The 25304-nt window shown below is 37.7% G+C and overlaps 1 protein-coding gene across 1 annotated transcript in view; it reads right to left on the bottom strand.

The window, feature by feature from the left end:
* LOC127528328 (obscurin-like) overlaps positions 1 to 25304 on the bottom strand; it is a 308697-nt gene that overhangs the window by 220771 nt on the left and 62622 nt on the right. The window contains exon 10 of the mRNA XM_051928768.1: positions 24680 to 24725. Coding sequence (XP_051784728.1) covers positions 24680 to 24725 — 46 coding nt within the window. The remainder of the gene's footprint in view (positions 1 to 24679; positions 24726 to 25304) is intronic.

Raw genomic sequence — 25304 nt, 5'->3', positions numbered from 1 at the left:
CTGAAAGTCTTCCACTGTATATAACTTTCATGTTTACTGTGCCCCTATATCTCAACCACTGGCAGGGACTCTCATTTCCATGGCTGGTGCAGAGCCATAAAATTGCATGCTCCCTATTTGCTGCTTACAAAATTAACACTGGATAGCTACAATTATGCAAACATTGATTTTAAAAAATGTAGATAAACTTCTACACCATTTATGTATGCCACTACATCCCTTCCACTGGGGGGGACAATCATTTCTATGGCTAGAGCAGACCTGCAAAATCGTATGCCTTCTGACTGCTGCTTAAAAACGAGCACTGGAGAAATAAAATTGTGCATGTATGTAGTTTAGGGGCAGCACCGTGGCGCAGTGGGTAGCGCTGCTGCCTCGCAGTTGGGAGACCTGGAGACCTGGTTCGCTTCCCGGGTCCTCCCTGCGTGGAGTTTGCATGTTCTCCCTAGTGTCTGTGTGGAGGTGCTTCCGGTTTCCTCCCACAGTCCAAAGATATGCTGGTTAGGTGGATTGGGCAATTCTAAATTGGCCTCTAGTGTGTGCTTGGTGTGTGGATGTGTTTGTGTGTGTCCTGCAGGTGGGTTGGCACCCTGCCGCGGATTGGTTCCTGCTTGTGCCCTGTGTTGGCCTGGATTGGCTCCAGGCAGACCCTGTGTTCCAGATTCAGCAGGTTGGAAAACTGGATGGATGGATGTATATAGTTTAAAAGGTTGGTAGAAAGTGTTTTAAAATCTCTGTCATGTCTATTGTGCCTTCTGTCCCATCCTTGAGAGGGAACACTCATTTCCACACCTGGAGCAAAGCCATAGGCATGTGTGCACCCTGTGCTGCTGCTTTCAAAATGAACCCTGAGGAAGTAACATTGTCTACAATCCATTTAAAAAAAATTTCTGAAAGTCTTCTACATCACTTTGAAGTTCACTGTGGCCCCATTGTGCTCTCCACTTGAAGGGACACTCATTTTCCACAGCTGATTCTTTGCCATAGAAATGTGTGCCCTTTGACTGCTGCTTACAAAATAAACAGAACTAAAATTGTTCAACATGTACCTAAACAATTTAATATCACTTTCATATTTACTCTGGTACTCTGCTTCTTCCACTGGAGGGGATGTTCATTCCATGGCTGATACACAGCTGCTAAAATGTGGGCCCCTATCTGCCTGCTTTTAAAATGAACAGCAGAACTGCAAAATTGTCCAAAATCTCTTTTAAAAGTTCACAGGGAACTCTTTAGTGTCACTTACTTTTCCATTGTGCCCCTCTGTTCTGTCAGCTCATGAGATGTACATATTCCATGACTGGGGCTAACCTTTAGAATTATATTTTTGTTCTAAAAAATAAAACTACAGTATTGAACATTTTAATAAAAAAAAAATCAAACACTTCCAGAGTCTTTTAGGAAATGCTGATCCACAGTATGTTTAAAGTACATTAAGCAAAATATAATATTTCACCATCCCTCAAATTTCTAATTTGGCATTGTAAGATATAAATTGCAAATAGAACATTTAAATTGTAACCCGCTGACAGTTATTTACATATGTGGCTTGCGTTTTCCTATGAAACAACTTCAATGTGCGCACACAGTAGGAAAAAAAATACACAAATTCTGAAGTTAGCATGACTGCTTGAAGAAAAAACGTGGCAGAATCTATTCTATGGTGTTTCATAACTTAATAAGTATATTGAGGTTTCCTGATATCTTTATAAATCCATCCATCCATTATCCAACCCGCTAAAAATCAGCTTTTAAAATACTTTTTGATTTTACTACCACTTCATAGAATTAGAAACTTGACATCAATTCCAAAATTGTAACTTTTATTTACTTTTTTTCCTATGTACCATTAAGACATTTTCTGAGTTTTCACTTTCCATCTGAAAGACTTGGCATCAGGTTAGGTGGCAATTTTTAAACTGTAATAGTGTGAGCGAGTGGGGAGTATGGCAAGCACAGAGACTAGCATTTTTTGCAATCTTCTGGCCCATGCCTGTGAACCTCTTTTGTGAAAGGGGGAGCTTGGATAGAGGACGGATACTACCAATTTTCAAGGCAATTTAAAACAAGTTACTAAAAGGTATTATTGTATGTGTTTTGTAGTGTCTAATATTATAAGTGTTGGATCCATTGAAGAAGTCAACTTAAATTAAGAAAAATGCACATTTTGGGGGTTCACTTGAAGTATTTTATGTTGCACCATTTTATTCACTACATTGTGAATTGTATTTTTTACAATGGGAATAACCTTTACTACATCAAAATGGACAAGCAGTACAACAGGAGGAATATGAAATTTATTTAGTTAGGAGACAAGGATATTTTCAAGGAAGTTCAGAGACGTGCTATTAATATATTTCAGGCATATCATAAAGCCAATTCTTATCTGACAGTAATAGAGCACACTTCATCAGTGCAGCACTGCAGAGAGATGAGATGGGTGGGATGGGGTGGGGTGGTACAAATGAAGAATTCAACCAGAAGCATAGACTAATATCAATGGAGGACTCATCCATTAAAAGAGTATGAGATATTATAAAATGCACATGAAGATAATTACCAGAATTTGAAGGTTCCAACATATAACCATACACATATAACCGTGGGTATTACAGGTGTGATTGCCTTAGCGCTGCAAGCCAGGTGAGTGTGAACATCAGATCATTTCTCCAGTTGAAGCACTGGAGAAGGAATCGACAGCAATCCAGTATATCCATTTTAATTAAGAAGACAGAATATTCCTAGTTCATAAATCTCCATGTTGCAAAGAAAAATGTTCACAAATCAGGCATCAGGCAGGAGCGGGGCAATCAAAAGAAAGTATAGCTCAGTGAACCAAAAAAAGATTCAAATCATTTGTCCCTGAGTCTGCAAACTCAGTCAAGACAAGGTCCAGAAAAATCCAAATTCAATACAAAAATAATCAGTTGCATCCATGAACTATACATACAGTAAGAGAAAATGAAAGATGTGTAAAAAGTGCTAGGATAAAGTGAATTTTAATGCAGAGTGTTAACAGGGAGGGAGCACCAGCAACATGCATGCACCAACGTTTCTTCATCTGACAACAGGCACTCTTTAAACACAAAACCCTTTGTGTATCATAATAAACATGATGCTCACTCAAGAGGTTATCCAGATGACCAAAACAGTGTGTGATTTCTACTGTATAGATAAGGAAACAGGGTGCTTAACTGAGCTCCATGGTCCACTCCTCATTAGGTCTTACCCAAGAGTAAAGTACTAACCCTGCTGACAACCTTAAAGTACAATAAGACTGAAACTTTATTTCTCTTTTTGAGTGACCTTCTTAAAATGAATGCCACATTACCTTTTGCTACAGCCACAGTTGAGTGCTCATTTTAAAACAGGGGTGTGCAAAGCCATTCCTGGAGGGCCGCAGTGGCCGCGTGTTTTTATTCCAACCCAGTTGTTTAATTAGAAAACAATCCTTGCCAATAATTACATTTCATGGCTTTTTTAGTGCTTTAACTCTGCTATGTCAAGTCATTCTCAAATCCTAGATTTTTTTTTCCATTCTAAAGATATCCAAATATTTTGAAGTGTAAAACGGATAGGTAATTCTCAATCCTTGGACTTTTTTTGTCTTCTCCTTTCCTTCCAAGTATTTAATTAAACCAAATAGTGCATGATAAATACACACAGGTGTAAAGGGTAACAAGCAAAATGGATAACTGCTGGTTTCTTTTGTCATTTGCATCTTATTGCTAATAAGGAGCAATTAAAAACCAAGAATGCAGCTGTTTAAGACTTAAATAAGCAATAAGGGTTCAAAATCTTAACGAGGAGATAACTAAAATGAAGCAGAAGTGTTTCTAGAGCAATTAGTGCTTCTTATTAAGCAATTGGGTTGGAACAAAAGCCTGCAGCCACTGCGGCCTCTCCAGGAATGACTTTGCACATCCCTGTTTTAAAAGCTGAATCTTGTGAAACCCAAAACTAAGTTTCCTTTTCGACTCCTTGAAAAATAATGATAAACAATTTACTGCAAAAGATTTTGGCATTACCTCAATAATATTACTTCCTACGGACTGGGTACAGGAATGACCAGATATGAGTATAATTTCATTATAGTCCAAGAAATTGTAGGATATAGCGGGTTGGATAATGGATGGATGGATGGATGAAATTGTTTTATTATAGACTTTAGTGAAATTTCCAAAATGTGTCAAGAGTTTTGCGCCTTCCCCTCTATAAGTCTCCGCATGTACATTTGTTTAGTACAAATGCATTTTTTTAACTCAATAGCAAAAGAGTCAGCTTAGATAAACACATCTAATGTGTACATAGATTAAAAACTGAAACATTGTGTTTTGCAATAAAGTTAAAAATCCAGCAAATGTAAAAAAAAAAAAAAAAAACATACATGATGTGTAACCTTTCAAATGGAACTGTATGATGTCATATTTTACACTGTTATTTTTACACACATAGCAAATTCATTTTTAGGGCAGTATTACTCACCTTCACTTTTGTCAAAGACTTGTTTTCCCAAGACTGCTCTTGAAATGTTGTATACTGATGCCTTCACTTTTTTTGTTATTGATAAATCTACCAATTTAGACTGCTGATTTGGTTTGAACAATGAAGTGCTTCCTGTTTTCCTTTGTCCCTGACTCCAGCCAGGGGAATCTTTTCTAGAGATGCAGATGGCTGATCTACTGACATACTTTTTTTGAACAATCGAAACAGACTATGTTTGCTTAGTTTAGCAGAGTGCCGTTTTGTTTCCTGAGAAGAGGCATGATCGAGGTGTCATATCATGTTGTGCTTCATTGCAGCCATTCACTTGAAACCTCAGTTAGGGAGTATGACTTCTCTGACATAATATTTTTTCCAGCTGAGTTTCTTTTTGCCATTCTGTTTTCATTGTCAAAAACATTCATAGAAAATTTGGTGCCCTCTAAAAGATTTAAAAGTTCAGGTTCAAGTTCATTATCATTTTCTGGAAATTGCATTAACAGATGTGGGGATGATGGTCTTTGTGTATTTTCTTCAGGTGTAGGCAGCAGAGGCACCAGTTTCAATTTCTGCATGTGTTTCAGATGGTCTTGGTAGAATATCTAAAGGATACTGCATAAACATGTCAGGTTGTGCAGGATAATGTGTGACTGAGTTATGTGAATCATCTTCAGGTTTAAAAGACAAGTTCAGTTTTCTAGTCTGATCTTCACAAATATGAAAAGAACTAAGATCACAAGATTTTCTTATGGCACTTTCTGAGAGCGTACGCTGGAGTCCAAAGTCAGTGTTTTCGTTGTCAAGTGTTTCTATAGTCTTGAGGGACAAATGGATGCTATTTGGTGTATCATACTGACTACTAATTAAATCAGAAACATCCTTTACAGATAATTTTGGTGTTTGTGGTTCAGCAAAAACATGTCTAAGTAACATATCATGTGGAAGTTCTCCTATTGCATCATGTGAAAGTGCCACCATAGTGTTTTCATGAATGCCATGTGATCCGCTAATTTTGTTTCTAGTCCTACTGGAACAGATTTGGACCTTGTAAAAACTTTAATCTGTTCAGGCAAAAAATCCTCATTGCCTGTATTTGATGTTGTATATGTCTCATCATTACCTACTGTTGTACAGCTGTGGTAATCATGTTTATCACAGATACTTGAAACTATTCTTTCCTTAAGATTGTCATCAGACTCAAAATCCTCTTCAGGTTTATCTAAACAGGTATCTATATATTCCTCTGTTCTGGTTTCACTTATTGGTGGTAAATGTGTCTTTTTCTCAAAGAAATCTAATGATTGACTTCTCCGGAATTAATTAATCTTGATTGAAACATCCTTTGCTCATTATCAACACTACTAGATTTAGAAATTGCAGCAAGCATATTTAACGAATTACTTCTGTAACCATGATGCATGGTCCTTTCTTCATTTATGTTGAAGTGCTCTAAAAGAGGTTCCCTAAGGCCACTGAGTATTCCACTAGAGTAGTCAGCTTTCATTAGCTGCCTCCTAGCTTTATTTTGCTGTAAGCAATGCCTAGTTGACACAGGGGAACTTTCTGTTGATTTATTGTAGAATGTGCTTTTAATAACACTGTGTCTGGGAATTTTTTGTAAAATGCACTGCTTCCTTGTTCTCGTCTTTGGAAATGTGTAATGAATTCATTGTAACAGCTGACGAATCACTTTGGATGTCACTGCATGGAGCTTTTTTATGTACAACCGATCACTTTCATCTCTAGCATCTCCTCCAGTTACACCAAATTGCTTTTGGGCAATGGTTTCACCTTGTTCAAGTAACATCTCCTCTTCTTTCTGTGTGTTTTCTAGTTGATAAGTATTTTTAACTGATGAGCTTACATTTAAATCCGAAGCGGAGTCCTTTGTAGCTAATGCTGACTCATGCCAGATATCGTTTAACACTGGAGTTTCTTCCTCTTTAACCCAGATATTGGCAGAACTCACAGGGTCCATAGTAGATGAAAGAACATTTGCAGTTTGTTTGAAATGCTGCTTTCTTCTTGATAAGAAGAAGATGCACTTGGCAAGGATTTTTTGTCTTCCATATTGTATTGTGAGAAAATAAGATTAGTTACTAGTAGATGATTCATCAAGAATTTCAGCAATGGACCTCATTAGTGGAATAGACTTGAAGCCCACGAAAGAATCCTGCAGTGGAAAAAAACATGATGTTTGGATTAATAAAATACAAGTGAATTCCACTGCACACATTGGTTCCCTTAAATCAAAACAAGAAAGCAAAATTGATTATATATATATCTATTATAATGTTTTGGAATTTACTTGGAATACCACATTTTAACTCAGTTAAAGAAGTTAGTCCAGAAGAAGCAGAAAAAAAGGTGAGAGGGGAAAGAAAAGGGTAAGTTAAAAGTAAGAGTGAGGGCACTAAATGTTGGGTCAATGACAAGGAAAGGAAGAGATTGGCAGATTTAATTGAATGGAAGAAAGTGTGAGTGTTGTGTGTTTGGGAAATTAAATGAAAGAGGAATAAGGCAAGATAAATGGGAGGAGGTTTTAATTTGTTGTACAGTGGAGCAAATAAGCAAGGGAGAAATGGTGTAAGTCTAGTAATATCCAAACAACTAAAGGATAGATTGACTACTGCAATGACTGGATGTTCAAACTGTTCTTTATACGGCCTCGAGTTAATCCAAAATGCTGCTGCAAGAATTATTACAAGAACAAGAAAATATGAACACATAACTCCAGTTCTTAAATCCTTACACTGGCTCCCAGTTAAGTTTAGGGCAGATTTAAAAATCCTAATTTTAACATATAGAGCCTTAAATGGTCAAGGTCCGGCTTACTCGTCGGAACTTAACATGACTCACACAAACCAGAGCGCACTTAAGATCTCAAGATGCCGGTCTGCTTATGATTCCAAGAATTAATAAAATAATAGTGGGAGGTTGAGCTTTCAGTTACAGGGCCCCTAAACTGTGAAATGGTCTGCCTGCTACTATAAGAGATGCCCCTTCGGTCTCAGCTTTTAAATCCTGGCTGAAGACTCAATACTTCAGTTTAGCATATCCTGACTAGAGCCACTGATTTACTGTACAGACTGCATCTCTGTTGTTAGTCATTAGCACTAAAACATAAGTAACATGATAGTTATAATTTGTTACTAACCCGCGCTTATTCTGTTTCTCTTCTCGGTACTCAAATGTGGCACTTGATGCCACTGCCCCTCTGCCAAGTTGTTTTGCCTGCCTACGGTAAAGTCATCCTTGATGGAGGATATCAGGAATCATGGGGTAGAGGGGTCCTTTCAGCAGATTGGCTGGCCCAGCGCTGTTTCAACTGTGGAATGGCCAAATGGGGGAGGCAGCTTGATGGGCTGAGGTCTCCAGGACTCAAATCCAAATCATATTATATGATATCGTTAAAATCTGCTCCATACTTGTAAAATTTTTATTTTTATACTGTACTGATTTGTTCTGCTCTGTGTATTGTATTGTATGGACCCCCTTCTTTTTGACACCCACTGCACACCCAACCTACCTGGAAAGAGGTCTCTTTTTGAACTGCCAGGGAGAGGAACAACTGATGCAGTCTTTGCATTAAGAAAGCTTTTAGAGAAGCATCAAGTATACAGAAAGGTTTTGCATAAGGTGGTTATTGATTTGGAAGGCTTATGATGGAGTGTTACGTCAAGAGGTCTGGAGGTACATGAGAGTGAAAGGAGTACCAGAGAAGTATGTGGGGATTGTCCACAGTATGTATGAGGGAGTGAAGACTCAGGTTAAAAGCTGTGTTGGGGTAACAGACAAGATCACAGAGTAGGTCTGCACCAGGGATCTTCTCCAAATTCTTTGACCTGGTTATGCAATGTGTTCAGTGATGGGATAAAAGACTAGTCCCCTTGGTGCATGCTTTTTGCTGATGGCATTGTGTTTTGTAGCACCAGAAAGTGAAAATTGGAAGAATGGAGATGTGTTCTGGAAAGACAGAGGATTAAAGATAAATATGAAGAAGATAGAATATATGATCAACAACAACAACATTTATTTCTATAGCACATTTTCATACAAATGATGTAGCTCAAAGTGCTTTGCAAGACTAAGAAAGAAAAAAAGAGAAAAATATAAAAATTAGATTAGGCAATACTAAGTAACAAAGAATAAAGTAAGGTCCAATTGCCAGGATTCAGAAGTAAGCCTGCAGGGACAGCTGTTGAAAAGAGTAGATAAATTTAAATATCTAGGATTAGCGATAACCCAAGATAACCCATAGAGTGTAGTGTAGCTGGAACAATTGGGAGAATGAATCGAGAGTATTGTGTGATTGAAGAATTAAGGCAAAGTTTAAAGGTAAGGTTTTTAAGACCGTGGTAAGATCAGCAACGAAACACGAATGCTGAGACATGAGCAGTTAAGGGAGCGCAAGAGAAGAAGTTAGATGTGGCAGAAATGAGAATGTTGAGATAGATGTATGGAGTTACAAAAAAAGACAGAATAAGAAATGAGACCATCAGGGTACAACAAAAGTGGGAGAGATATCTAAGAAAGTACAGGAAAGTACGCTGAACTTGTATGGACATGTGATGAGGAGAGACAATGAATATGTTGGTAAAAGTGTGATGCGAATTGAAGTACAGGGAAGAGAAAGTGATGGAAGCCAAAGTGGAGGAGGATGGACAAAGTAAAAGAATATTTAAAGGAAAAGGGTCAGAGGGAGGATGTGCAGGCCTAATCTTTATGAAGAAGGTCGATCTAGCACATTGACACATAGAAGAGGGAAAAGATGAAGAGGAAGAAGAAGTACATTTTAATGTAAGCAGTTTATATATTTAAACTCCTTAGCTTTATATTTAACCCTAGAAAAACAAACCAAAAATGCTGAAATTTTTCAACAAAAATTTTACATGTAACAGAAACATGTAAATACCAAAACTTCAACATAAATACAATAATAAAGGGTATATCTAGTGTCCACTACAGTACTAATGCAGATTTAGTACATGTCCTTCGTGTGATGCGTTTTGAAACAGTCACCAATGCACAGCCAGATTTTGCACTCAGCGTAGGAGAAGCATTTTCTTTGAACACTTTTCTTAAATTTTTTCTGTTGCTTGTGTATTAGAGGGTAGAACATCAGTGCCTGATCTCCATGATCAATGCATCCCTTGTGTTACTGTAGGCTGTGACAGCACAAAGGCTTAGTGAGTTCCATATCTCCCCTTCAATTGTCCAAAAACACTAGGTGGATCACAGTGGTTTAGTCACTTTGTGCCATATGCATCAGTTTCAATATCTGTGTTAATGTAATGACCAAAATCACACTGTTTGCACTAGTGCTTGATTGAGATTCAGTTTGTTCTAAAACTGACTTTAAAGCTTTTCATTAACATGCCATTTTGTATTTTGGTTGAATGCTCTGTCCCACTCATGAATACTGATGAGTTACCATACAATGACTAAATGCATATAAAATGTCATGATTTTTTTTGGGTAGCATGATGATCCATGAGATGACAGCAGAATACCCATCCTGAGCATTATTCAGGCTTAACGCTATACATTGGATAATAACAGCTTATCCTGAGAGACAATCAGCTTATCCATTTTTACACAGAATTCTGTCTGTGAGATGCTCAGGGTTAACTTCAAGGAGGTTACTAGAATACTTGTCTTTTACATCAGATAATTACCAAATAAATCAATCATAACATGCATGTGTTAAGTTATTTATGATAATACTAACAATACAAATTATTTATTGATAGAGTCTTTCTATCTGTATGTTTACAGTTTTTCCCCCAATTCTATGCTCCAGCTCTAGGTAAACTGATTTAAAAAGTGCATCGTGAGTGTACTGTGTAATGTTTTGAAATATTAGGAAGTATTTCCCATAAACATCTTTATAAGTCAAAATACACAATGGAGAATACATAAGACCATTACCTGCCCTCTGTTTCTTAACACAAAATGTTGCAGTTTCTTTATATTGATTTCTTTACCCATCAAAACATCTTGGCAACTCTGTAGGAAAAAAAATTTAAATAAACAATAAAATACTGTTGTGGTGTGCAAAATCTGCAAATTTTTGTCTATATTCTGATTATATTTTGATGAAGACAAAACAAGATGAACTTAAATACAGGTCACTTGCATGGGCAGTTTAACATCAAAGCATTCTATTTTCCTGAATTGAGTCAGTATCAATCACAGTAACATTTTTTTTTAACTGCGCAGGAATTTAGGAGATGCCTCAAGCTTTATTGATGATTTATCACCTGTGAAGGGAAAGGCATGAGGACTAAATACAACCTGCGAACAGAAGGAGTGGGACTAGATATTGCCAAACTAGTTTACAGCTTGAGATAGGAAATTGTTAAAACATCAAAAACTTTATTGCTTGAGAAAACAGACATACTCAAACAAATTAAAGAGTCTGAGCAAATTCATCCATCATATTGAAAGCCAGACAATCAGGTGTATCTAACAATCATGTGTCGTGAAACCCCGGGTAGAATTTCATACTAAATATGCCTCAGCAGAAGAGAACAGTGGGACATCAGAAGACAAAAGAGCGACATAAGGAGAGGGTACCAGCCATGTGCGCACTGCTTTCATCTGATCATCAGCTAAAGCATCTCATGAACAACTTCGATTACTAGAACAAATGCCATCCTAGGACATTCATCTTTGACATCTTTAACTTTTCGTAGGCTTTTTCTTAAAGATTATATCCAGACTTTGCTATCTACATTTTCTATTATGTTTTTCTCTACTGGTATTATTGCTCTTTATTAAATACCACATTGCTTTTAACTTTCTATACTTTGTCTTCATATCTAGAGTGATTGAGGTAATAAGGTAATTTTGAGCACTTGGAGCAGTAGGAAGTGCCATATGATCCGATCTGTAAGGTTTCTCCAGCGTAGGACATAGAGCTCTGTCCAATAATGAACAGTGCGTTAAAGTAACACAATCACTGGTTGATAAATGTCCTATAATCAGGAATGTTGAGCCTTTGTATGTCTGAATATATTCTTGGGACCCAAAGGTAATGTTTAGTTCTGAGATATATCTAAAACATTGCACATTGTTCATACCTATGATAAAATAAGTCTCTTGGAGTACTAGGTAAAGTGGACTATGCATGTGCTATTCATACAGTACTTGTGTGGGTTAAAGTGCTAAGGAATAATGCGCATGTGTATATGCCTTTCATATAGTACTTTTGTGGTTAGGATCTGTGTGTATGCGTATATCTATGTGTGTGTGTTAATCTTAAGGTGAGACAGTAGACCAACCCAGTAACGAATCTGATGAATACACTTATCCCTGAAGAAAAAAAGTAACGGGTAAGTAGAGGGAAATATCACAATAACACAAATACTCCTATTTTAAAGCACAAAAAATGATTATTGTGTAATTCATTAAGTTTGTCAATTGTTCTTTTTGCTTCACTCTTTATGTGGCTTTATACAGTATACTTTCCCATTCTAATGTACGCATCATCATCCTGTCTGTTATACCTGCATTCTTATCACTCTTTAATTTAATATTGTTTTTTTATCAGTACACTGCTGCTGAAGTATGTGAATTTCCCCTTAGGGATTAATAAAGTATCTATCTATCTATCTATCTATCTATCTATCTATCTATCTATCTATCTATCTATCTATCTATCTATCTATCTATCTATCTATCTATCTATCTATCTATCTATCTATCTATCTATCTATCTATCTATCTATCTATCTATCATTAATGCCTTCCCTTAAATACTGTATTATAACCCAGGTCAGGTCAGGTTAGGGAGCATGGACTGGTGCAGTGTGTTGCCGCACCCACCACATGACGAAACCACTTGGGATACTGGTTGGCAACCCCCCAGGTAGACACGCGGTCCAGTCCCACCCTCCAGAAATGACCATCTATCTGCCACAGCCAGGGTAACCCCTTGACCTGTTTAACCACTCTGGTCCTCAAAAATAAGGATCCTGTGAGCTGGATCTACCTTGGGGAATCCCGTCACATGGCTGTAGTACCGTAACTGATGCTCCCTCACAGTGCAGGTAATGTACCTTATTCGGGACTCCATGAGCAACCGCTCATTCGACAAGTCAAACGCTCAATGATTCTCCAAAGAGACACAGTACCAAAGGAGTCCAGTCTTTGTCTCAGATCACTGGATAGCATCCATGTCTCACAACCATATAGCAGGGCAGGAAGCACCAGGAGTCTAAAGACTTGGACCTTTGCCTTTTTGCACAGATATAGAGAGTGTCACACACCCCTTTCTAGCAACCTCATGAAACCCCAATGCTCTCCTAATCCATCTACTGACTACATAGAAAGAGTCACCAGAGACATGAATGTTACTGCTGAGGTAATTAAAGGTTGTCACTCTCTCTGCAGACAGAACTACACACCTGATGATGGCTGTGCCTAAGAGGCCATTAAAAACTTGGATCTTGGTTTTCACCCATGACACTCGCGAGCCCAGACACTCAAGATCTTTGCTCAGTCTCTCGAGCGCCCCGATCAGAGCCTCCATTGACTCTACTCTACTCTACTCTCAACAGATGCAATACAGCTGCTGGACCCCATAACTTGCCCAACACCCAGTTCACACAATCACTGAACAGTATAACCCCAAATCAGAAAAAGCTGGGACAGTACGAAAAATGCAAATAAAAAAAATGCAGTGATTCATAAATTTAATTTGACTTTTATTTAATTCCAGGCAGTATGAATCCAGGATATTTCATGTTTTATCTGGTCAACTTAATTTAATTTGTTAATATAAATTCATTCCCTGCATTTCAGGCCTGCAACACATTCCAAAAAAAGTTGGGATGGTAAAGCATTCACCACTTTGAAATGTCACCATTCCTTTCACAACAGTTAAAAGACGTTTTGGTACTGAGGATACTAAGCAATGAAGTGTTTCAGATGTTATTTTGTCCATTCTTCCTGCAAACATGTCTGAAGGTACAGTACACTGACATTGTTTTCACATTTTCATTTCAAAATTCTCCACACATTCTTTGCTGGGGGTCAGGTCAGGTACAGGGAGGCCAGTCCAGTACCCTTACTCTCTTCTTCTGCAGCTATTCTTTCTAATGTGTACAGAATGTGGTTTTGTATTGTCTTGTTGAAAAACGCATGGACATCCCTGGAAAAGATGTTGTGCTGAAGGCAGCATATGTTGCTTTAAAAATCTCAAAGGACTTTTCTGCATTAATGCTGCCATCACAGAAGTATAAATTACCTCTGCCAAGAGTACTGACACAACCCCATAATATGACAGACATGGGCTTTTGAACTTGTTGCTAATAACAATTTGAATGGGCCTTTTCATCTTTGGTCCAGAGCACATGACGTCCATTTCTTCCAAAAAAGATCTGGAATACTGATTCATATGACCACAATACACGTTTCCACTGTGTGATGGTCCATCCCAGATGCCTCTGAGCCCAGAGAAGTCGATGCCACTACAGGACATGGTTAACGTAAAGCTTCTTTTTTGTACAGTAAAGTTTTAAGTGACATTTGTGAATGTAATTCCATATTGTAGTGCTTGACAAAGGTTTGCCAAAGTAATCCTTTGTCAATGTGGTTATATAAGCTATTGATGAGTAACGAATCTTGATGCAGTGCCACTTAAGGGATCAGACTATGAGTGTTCAACTTATGTGTAAAGTTCCTCCAGATTCCTTGAATTGTTAAATGATATTATGCACTGTACAGGGAGAAATGTGCAAATCGCTTTCAATCTTTCTTTGAGGACCATTGCTTTTAAACATTTTAATAATTTTCCTCTGCCCACTGCCCTTCTTTGCTCCTCAAAGACTCAAAGTTTCGTGGATACTACTGGTCCTAATTTGCCCACATTCTCATTTTTTTTGGAACGTGTAATTAACAAATAACCAGACAAAATATCCAGGGGTTATACTGTATGCAATGAAATAAAATCCAAAGTAAATTTAAGAATCACTGCTCTTTTTGTTTTTATTTGTATTTTCCATACCATCACAACTTTTTGTGATATGGGGTTGTAGTAATGTGTGACTAGGCCAGTGTTCATATAGGAGTTTAAGGAGTTATGTAAAACTCTTTAAATGTGGGTTGTGTGTGTGTGTTTGTGGTGGGGTCATAGTGCCTGTCACAGTCAGGTTACTTAGCTGATGTAAAATATGTCACTTACTGACAGTGTGGCAGAGCTACTTCAGCGTAGAACTTTTAAAAAAGAAGAAAGCCCAAAAGTTTGCTGTAAGAAAAGAAGTGCTTGCCAGTCAAGGTAAATAGTTTATCTGGAAGCTGTGGACATGAAGGATTGCCTAAGTCATTAGTAAATCACCCCAGCACAAAATATGTTCAGTGACAGAACAGAAACTGAAAAGTGTGTGTTGTCTGGATAACTGAGTTATCCTTGACTTTTCACTACATTCATAATGGCTAACATGGTACAACACCCTAGTACTACAGACATACAAGACACCGAAATGTACCGGTACTACATGGAATTGAAGACCCGGTGGAAGAAACTGGCACACATGGACAGTGACATCTTCTTCTTAATGAAATGCAAAACATTTAAGATTTCTCACTTAAAGATTTACCAATGTTGTTTCTTGTCCTAGTGTGTATATAAACACAGGGAACTCCGGTTTCTGTATTACATCTTGCCTGAAGAAGGGGCCTAAGTTGCCTCGAAAGCTTGCATATTGTAATCTTTTTAGTTAGCCAATAAAAGGTGTCATTTTGCTTGACTTTTCACTATTTTCATAATGGCTAATACGGTACAACACCCTAGTACTTCAACCCACAGAAACTCATCAAAGTCTTCAATTGGAAAAAATTATATATTGTAATTCTTTGTGGTTCTGCATAAATTATAAGTGTCTAATTGGATTATTCTAGTCTTTTCATTTCTATAGCAAAAATGGCACAAAACAACCCCAGAACAGTGATTTTCAATCAAAATTCTAAAGAAATGTAGAATTATTGGTATCTTTTCCATAGTTTAAGTTCATAATCTTTTTTATCATTTTGCTATTAGTTCACATTTTCCTGTGGAGCTTGTTCCCTTAATTTTATCCCAATAATGACAAATTATTAGTAAACAAAGTAGATAGTACTAGTACCACTGTAAAAATGGAAAGTTATATCAGTGTATATTTTCATCCATCCATCCATGCATCCATTATCCAATATGCTATATCCTAACACAGGGTCACGGGGGTCTGCTGGAGCCAATCCCAGCCAACACAGGGCACAAGGCAGGAAACAAACAACACAGGGCGCCAGCCCACCGCAGTGCTGCATATTTGCAAGTAAAGTAAAATAAGATTTGTTACTTAATAATTATTAGTTTATTTGTTTAATAATTATTGAATAGTTATTTAATATTTTTTAGTTTTTCTTAGACTAAATGAGTTAAAACTTTGTTCAAACAAACATATTTTTGTTTTTGTTGATTTGACTTAAATATTTTAGTACTTGCTCAAAAATGATTTGTTTAGTTGGCGCATACACGTTTTTGTCTGACTATGAGGTGCTACAGGGTTTACTAACACAGAAGCAAGGGTTGTTAACACACTTCCAGCGAGATTTTTTTTCCTGGTGGTGTTTCTGCTTTAATGTGAGAAACTTTTAAAAACTTTAATATACTGCCTATTTTGTGTGTGTGTGTGATTAACAATTTTAAAGTTATTAATAATAATACACAATCGCGCCAACACCTTCATAGACTCGACTTTGCATGCATAATAAACAACATGTGGACAGAAGGATACTATGTAGGGTTACAATAAGGAGCACAATAATAACAATAATAATAATAATAATAATAATAATAATAATAATAATAATAATAATAATAATAATAATAATGAAAGACTGCTGGGTGATCCCCCTTGGAATTAATTTTTTATAAGGGGTTTTGGGCAAGTGTTGGAGTTTCTCTTCGTGGGTTTCTTGGGGTCTGGGTGTGGGTGTTTACTTATTTAATTCTCTAATGTAAGCTACAAAGTTGTGTCCTGCTGCTCACCATTTGAGAACCAATGTTCTACATCCTCAGTTGTGAATTCAGCTTTTGTCTGCCAAGAATAATACGGTAAGTAACACTTTAAAAAAACAGGTCATGTATTGGAAAAATTAAACATGGTTTTGAACAACAGGCCACAGTGTGAAAAATAGGGGCAAACTGGCAAGTTTGTAAAAAGCACCATGACATCCAGATTCTAAAATCACCTAAAAGCACTTAAAAAAGAGGACATTTCCAGGAATACCCATGGACTTATGGTAAACTTATGCTGATGTGTTAGATTTTATTTATTCGGAAAGTGAGCAGATCGGCTAACTTAACTAAATATACTATATATATATATATATATATATATATATATATATATATATATATATATATATATATATATATATATATATATATATATAGGATTCACTTAGTTTCACTTAGATATTTCAGATATGTAAAAATCACCAGTATATGCTAGTAATTTATTTGGTTCACAACAAACATTTTAAATTTGAAATTAATTAAATTAAAATTGTGGTGCGTTTCATGATTGTATGGCGGCTAAAAGAAATTAATGAGGAAAGGAGGCTTGAAGCAAGGCTCAGTACAAGCACTTTCTCTTGTTGTCCAATCAAGATTGAACTAATACAAGTGTAATCCCATTGTAACGAAACACATAGGACCATAAAAAGATTACATTATAACAGAAATTTTGTTATAATGAATATTGGGAAAATATAGATACTATTGTGACCAGGTCGCCAGCGATTCACCAGCGATTGAGACTGTATCTGCCTTCTCCATACAGTAATAAAGTACCTGTATTTCCATTAGAAAACTGGACTCACCTTCCAGTCTCTTGTGCAAGAAATTGGTCCTGCCTTTATGCAGAGTGTGTCTGTGGCTTCAAGACATCAGGTGCTTTAAAATCACATCTTACATGCTGTCACACCCCCTACAAATTGCAACAATCTAATGCAACTTTTAAATATGAACTGTGTAAGAAACTGTTTGAAGTGAAAGCAGTTTGTTAGGTATGTCGAGGGGACATTTAAGAAGTCAAGAAACAGAAGATGGATAGATATGAGAGAGATGGCCTGCGCTTTTTTGTAAGAATGAGGTAAGTGATTTAGTTTTGGTAGCAATGTCACTAACACGACAATGAGTTAATTCTGGAACATCTTATCTTCATATATAATTTTATCATCAACAGATCTGCCATGAGTTCTTTCACATTCCAAAATGGAACTGAGGAGCACTTTCCAGAGGTCCCTAGAAAAATATACAGTGGATCTGCTGAAGATCTACAGAAACAAGAAAATAAAAACCTTTTGGTTAAGATGGATGACCAGGTATTTTCTACTGATATTTAATGTTGAAACATATTTTTTAAGTAATATTAACATCTTGTTTAAATGCACAGCCTTCATCAATACTTTATTGTTTAAAATTGTCCTGTTTAATAAATGTAATGTTACAGGAGCACTATGCAGAGAGTCATAGTCAATTTTATTTAAAGCAAAGAAGAGCTCTTGAGGGACTGTACTTTTTCCTGTGAGAAGATTCAGAAAGTTAATATGTATTTTAATGAACATTCTCTACATACATCACATATCTAAAAATGTTTGGATGCCAGATTACCACACATTTGCCTTTTGAACACTTAGTTTACAGATTTAGTCTCTCCATGTGTTAACATTAACCCTACCAGAGAAGGCTATAAAAGCCTTCCATTAGGATTTGGACTTTAGCTGTAGGATAATAAATGGGAGAGAACTTCAGATTCATGATTCAATTTGATTTGATTCAATTCAATTCAGTTAAATTCAAGAACATTTTGTTTGGGTTATATCTTCTAAAATACATTATATTTTTAAAAGTGATTTTTTTACATTTACTGTTACTAAAGTTATTAACTTTATTTCACAATTCTTTGAGTCAGGCCCTCATGTTGCTGTTAAGTGTTGGGTGTTGCAGCTTCTTTGGACATTTCGTATTTGTTTGATTTGGGATTTACATCCAACTTTTATGAAAATTTAATGTACAAGTTATTATTTTTTCAGCACAGTCTAAACGATATTAACTGATAATGAATTATAAGATTTAACCTGTTATATTAACGCTCTAGACCCAAACACACAAAATAACAAATGTTCATATAGAAAAATTTAAAGGGCTAAGAAATGTGATGGTAAAGAAATTGTAAATAATGGACTTAAACAATTGTGTAAAACAACTAAGATACATAACATATAAATGTATTTACTATAAAAATCAGGCGTGGTCAGGCATCTTTTACCTGTAAAACAGCTCAAGAGAGTCTCAGTCAACAAACACTCGAAAAATAACAGAATCATTTCTGTTTGGATTACAATTAATTTAGAAATTGACTTTTTTGTACAGCTCCATCCCTAATGCTGGAAAAATGCTGGTGATTCAGCTCAGATATTGTCTCAACACATTTTACTACAAATTTCTTGCGATTTGATAGTGCCTCACTTTAAGCTCACTCTCTCTATATTTTACTCTTGATTGTACTTTCCCTTTTCTTCATTGTGCATGGTGATCTTTAAAAACAGTACTTTATTAAGTACTTAATAAACTTTTTTTGTGCTGACTTGATTTGTTAATTTACACTGCATTTAAATGTATTTCTGTCTCTTTGGATTTTATTAGGATACAGATGCTAAGGAATCGTGCATCAAAGGCGTAAAGATTTGGATCCTCACTGTTGTTGAAGATGACATTGCTGCTGTTGGTTCCTAGCCCGATAGATAGATAGATAGATAGATAGATAGATAGATAGATAGATAGACAGACAGACAGACAGACAGACAGACAGACAGACAGACAGACAGACAGACAGACAGACAGACAGACAGACAGACAGACAGACAGATAGATAGATAGATAGATAGATAGATAGATAGATAGATAGATAGATAGATAGATAGATAGATAGATAGATACTTTATTAATCCCAAGGGGAAATTCACATACTCCAGCAGCAGCATACTAATAAAGAAAATATTAAATTAAAGTGATAACAATGCAGGTATACAGACAAACAATAACTTTGAATAATGTTAACGTTTACTAACCCGGGTGGTATTGAAGAGTCGCATAGTGTGGAGGAGGAACGATCTCCTCAGTCTGTCAGTGGAGCAGGACAGTGACAGCAGTCTGTCGCTGAAGCTGCTCCTCTGTCTGGAGATGATACTGTTCAGTGGATGCAGTGGATTCTCCATGATTGACAGGAGCCTGCTTAGTGCCCATTGCTCTGCCACAGATGTCAAATTGTCCAGCTCCATGCCTACAATAGAGCCTGCCTTCCTCACCAGTTTGTCCAGGCGTGAGGCGTCCCTCTTCTTTATGCTGCCTCCCCAGCACACCACCGCGTAGATGTCACCAACAATGCAATTATTCTGAATGAGGCTGTTGTTCTTAAGGCTATTACTGAATTTCCAACAGCATTTGCATGCTTGTTTGGTTTCTTGTATGCAAGTAACATGGAATATCCCAAAGAACTCAAGCATACCTTCAAGGTAATATAAAAGATTTTTATAGGTCTTGGAGATACTTGCTCTACAAGGGTGCAGTCATTGAAGAACAAACTGAATTGAGAAATTGCATTCTGCTCTAAGCCCTCAAGGTAGGCCTGCTTTTTTCATTCTGATGTCACAGAAGGTTATTAAATGTGGACTGTAAATTTACATATATATTTTGTATTGTTCATTGGATGGTTTCCATGCTTTTACAGACAGATTTTATAATTAAAATATCAAGGATGTATTTGAAACATATTTGTTTTAAATATTTGATACATATTTATTTTAAATGGTTCATCAAGCACTTAAAAGTTTATATGTTGGTTGCCATGCTTTGGACAGACAGTTTTTTTGAGTTTGATGGATTGGCTGTATGTTGTAACATTTTAAGTGCTCACAACTAAAATTATTTTGTTTTATGGTTTTATTTGAATTTATTATTTTGAATTGACAGCTATGTGCCATTTAATAGTACCAGGACAAACGACACAGTATAATGAACAACTTGACTAGGCATGCTAATTTTTTTTAATGTAATAAGCATTTATATGTTTTACATATAGATAATTTATTGTTTTCTTATCTTAGTTTTCAACAATTTCATCATCGTTATTTATTTCATTCTGTTTTTCCAAATGTTCTTGTTATTTAAGCCATTATTTACTAGTGACCATGCTCTAGGGTTTGACACCAAAGATGTCATTCAGTGTCATATGCCCTAGTGTGTACTCCTCTCTTCTAACTGTTACTATTAGAATATAGTCATGCAAGTAAAAAAATGCAAAGTAAGACAAGAAAAAACAATATTCATTTTATATATAAAATGTTCTTAAACAATTTATTATGCAAAAACACAAGACTTATAAAACACCAACTTGGCATGAAAATTGGCTTAACATTATGGCAAGTTTTGTAAGCCCTACACAGACTTTGGTATTGGCATTTTAGAGACTCTAGGCAACAATGAAGCAAAGAGAAAATCTCATTTCATTGTGCTTTTCAATCATTCATTGGTCACCGTTTTGATGTTCTTAAACTAATTAGTCATCCATTCATTCATTTTCTAAACTTGCTGTATATTACAGTCAAATGACAAATTCTGTCAACACAGCTGTCTTCAATGTTAGTAATAATGCTTAAAGCATGTGCTTAATGTTTATTGCTTTAGTGTGTAGCCTACCTGTTTTATCTATAAAAACAGTCTGCTGTGTGTTGCACGACATAACTGGCAATGGCAGAGTTAGCTCTTTTGTGAGATGTAGCCCATGGCAGGATACACAAGGAGTCAGTTTTCAGGAATCATAACGATTCTCTGATTTTTTGGCTTATGATGATGAATGGCTTATGAACCAATTTACACCTCCTAGAGCAATACTGTACTGTATACTGAATTAGACCATACATTAAAGAGATCATTGTGCAGAAATTACATGATTCCTGTTCCAATATTGGTTTTAACAACCGTAGGGATCTGGTGACAGGAACGTTTTACCATTAACTGGTCAAGAATCTTGCAGTCATCCCTGAATCCATGTCATGCCATCTGTATGGAATGATATAATCATGATGCTGTCCAGAACATCGAGTTTTATTACAGTCAGGATGGGCATGCCGAGATCAAAAGCCAATTTTGAGCCATTTCCTGATGTAATCGCCACAGTTGACTGACCATATGTTGAGATAATGGCACCACCACAATGAAATTTCAGTTGTAAACAGAAAGCTTTTTAATTTCACATACAAATAGTAAGTGATGCCGAAATCTTGTTTGCCTAACATTGTTGCAAGATAACCTAGCTCCAACTCACGATTCCTTTATTTTATCAAATAATAGTGTAGAAAGAAGACTTTAGGGTCATGTTCCGTGTGATGATTGGCTTCCTGGTAAGTCTAATTGACAGTATTGCAATTACGTTTAGTACATTACAAACAACTTTTATAATCTTCTTTCCAGGTGATAGCGGGTACATCACAAGAAAGGAAATATAATGAAAGGCACTCCCACATGTGATCAGCGACTGACTGAACCACTGGCTCATTAAAAGGTAAATTGCTGTGTTTGGATTCGTCGAGCAAGACTATGCTGTGGAACCCCACACAGGTTTGCCACATTCTGATGGCATGTTTATTTGTTGTACACAGAATGTAAAGAGACTTGCATGTATTGCAAAATCGACATTTTTTACTCCTGCTAAGACACCATCAAAAACAATGTTTTTGAAGTTTTCTACTTCAGTCAGTAATTTCTGAAGTTCACATTAGTTGAAGTTTTTTTCCTGTGTTCTCCCATGGGTTGTAATAATAAATTAATTTCTTCTTATTATTATTTTTATTGGTAGTTTTTATGCTCTGTGCTGCATTACTGCCTGAAAAATCACTCTGGGACAAGGCCAAATTTACATGATGATCATGAATATTCAAAAAAGGTATTTTTACAGCATATGTGGTTACTGACGGAAGGTAACAGGAGTGGCTAATAGCTGCATACATGGTCGCATAGTTTTAAGTTGAGCTGAGATTTATAAAGGAACTTGGCATGGCACACGATGCACAGACAGTTTGATCTGTTTTTTTTTTTTTTGTGCAAATGCCATTTTTGCTTTTTGGGCATAAGCAAACATCCATCCATCCATTGTCTCCCGCTTATCCGAGGTCGGGTCGCGGGGGCAGCAGCTTGAGCAGAGATACCCAGACTTCCCTCTCCCCGGCCACTTCTTCTAGCTCTTCCGGGAGAATCCCAAGGCATTCCCAGGCCAGTTGAGAGACATAGTCCCTCCAACGTGTCCTGGGTCTTCCCCGGGGCCTCCTCCCGGTTAGACGTGCCCGGAACACCTCACCAGGGAGGCGTCCAGGAGGCATCCTGATCAGATGCCCGAGCCACCTCATCTGACTCCTCTCGATGCGGAGGAGCAGCGGCTCTACTCTGAGCCCCTCCCGGATGACTGAGCTTCTCACCCTATCTTTAAGGGAAAGCCCAGACACCCTGCAGAGGAAACTCATTTCAGCCGCTTGTATTCGCGATCTCGTTCTTTCGGTCACTACCCATAGCTCATGACCATAGGTGAGGGTAGGAACATAGATCGACTGGTAAATTTTTCACCACGACAGACCGATGCAGCGCCCGCATTACTGCGGATGCCGCACCGATCCGCCTGTTGATCTCACGCTCCATTCTTCCCTCACTCGTGAACAAGACCCCGAGATACTTGAACTCCTCCACTTGGGGCAGGATCTCACTACCAACCCTGAGAGGGCACTCCACCCTTTTCCGGCTGAGGACCATGGTCTCGGATTTGAAGGTGCTGATTCTCATCCCAGCCACTTCACACTCGGCTGCGAACCGATCCAGAGAGAGCTGAAGATCACGGCCTGATGAAGCACAAAGGACAACATCATCTGCAAAAAGCAGTGACCCAATCCTGAGCCCACCAAACCGGACCCACTCAACGCCCTGGCTGCGCCTAGAAATTCTGTCCATAAAAGTTATGAACAGAATCGGTGACAAAGGGCAGCCCTGGCGGAGTCCAACTCTCACTGGAAACGGGTTCGACTTACTGTCGGCAATGCGGACCAGGCTCTGGCACCGATCGTACAGGGACCGAACAGCCCTTATCAGGGGGGCCGGTACCCCATACTCTCAGAGTACCCCCCACAGGATTCCCCGAGGGACACGGTCGAATGCCTTTTCCAAGTCCACAAAACACATGTAGACTGGTTGGGCAAACTCCCATGCACCCTCCAGGACCCTGCTAAGGGTATAGAGCTGGTCCACTGTTCCGCGACCAGGACGAAAACCACACTGTTCCTCCTGAATCCGAGGCTCGACTATCCGATGGACCCTCCTCTCCAGGACCCCTGATTAGACTTTTCCAGGGAGGCTGAGGAGTGTGATCCCTCTGTAGTTGGAACACACCCTCCGATCCCCCTTCTTAAAGAGGGGGACTACAACCCCGGTCTGCCAATCCAGAGGCACTGTCCCTGATGTCCATGCGATGTTGCAGAGGCGTGTCAACCAAGACAGTCCTACAACATCCAGAGCCTTGAGGAACTCCGGGCGTATCTCATCCACCCCCGGGGCCCTGCCACCAAGGAGTTTTTTGACCACCTTGGTGACCTCAGTCCCAGAGATGGGGGAGCCCACCTCTGAGTCCCCAGGCTCTGCTTCCTCATTGGAAGGCATGTTAATGGGATTGAAGAGGTCTTCGAAGTACTCCCCCCACCGACCCACAACGTCCCGAGTCGAGGTCAGCAGCGCACGATCCCCACCATATACAGTGTTGACACTGCACTGCTTCCCCTTCCTGAGACGCAGGATGGTGGACATAAGCAAACATTTAGTGTGGAATTCTAAGCAAAGTTTTATGCTTGAGGCCTCAGCTAAGTAAATGATTAGATCATTTGGAGGTAAAACAACTGACTGGCTCTGAAACAGGATGAAACAGAAAACCTGCTTTCTATGGTGAAGTTGATTTAGCTTATGTTAAAATTGGTTGCTGCTGATCTGCCAGACTATCCAGTATTCTTGGCATGTAGTTTACTTAAAAGCTGTTCCTGATTAAAAAAAACCTAACAGATGACTCAATACTGTATATAAACCATTGCAACCCACTTGTAAATATTTTCTTACCTTAAACCATTCATGCCTCAGACACTGTGAAGCAGCTGGACGTTTCCTGAAACAATGGAATATAAAAATAATAATAAAAAGTACAACCTAAAATTACCATTGTTATATGAGGACACATAAGGCAAGACAAATTGCTTGATATTACTCATTAGGTTTTGTGTTTGTAGTGGTTCTACTTCTACTGTAGTTGTGGAACAACTTACTCTGCTGCAATTCCCCTTTGAGCTTATTTACCATTGTTTTTATTTCAGCTTTTCTTTCAATAAGTATTACTCTATGGTTTTCTATGTAAAACAAAATGCCTAATGTTTGTGCGAAATTTACCATTACCAAGTTTTCAACTGTGCCACCGTTCTTGATGAACTCATTTTGAAATTACTCAGTCCTCTGTATAAAATCCATTCATAATTTTGAACGCTTCAGTTAGGTCTCCTCTTAATCTTTTGCTTAAACTGAAAAGGTTGAACTCTTTTAATCTTTCTTCATAATTTGTCCCTGTTGCCCTGGAATCAACCTAGTTGCTATTCTCTGGACATTTTCTAGTGCTGCTATGTCCTTTTTGTAGCCTTGAAACCAAAACACAGTATTCCAACTGAGGCCTCACCAGTTACAAAGCTTGAGCATA

This window comes from Erpetoichthys calabaricus, chromosome 6 (assembly GCF_900747795.2).
Source record: "Erpetoichthys calabaricus chromosome 6, fErpCal1.3, whole genome shotgun sequence".
NCBI lineage: Eukaryota > Metazoa > Chordata > Cladistia > Polypteriformes > Polypteridae > Erpetoichthys > Erpetoichthys calabaricus.
This window is presented reverse-complemented; position numbering and strand designations above follow the sequence as displayed.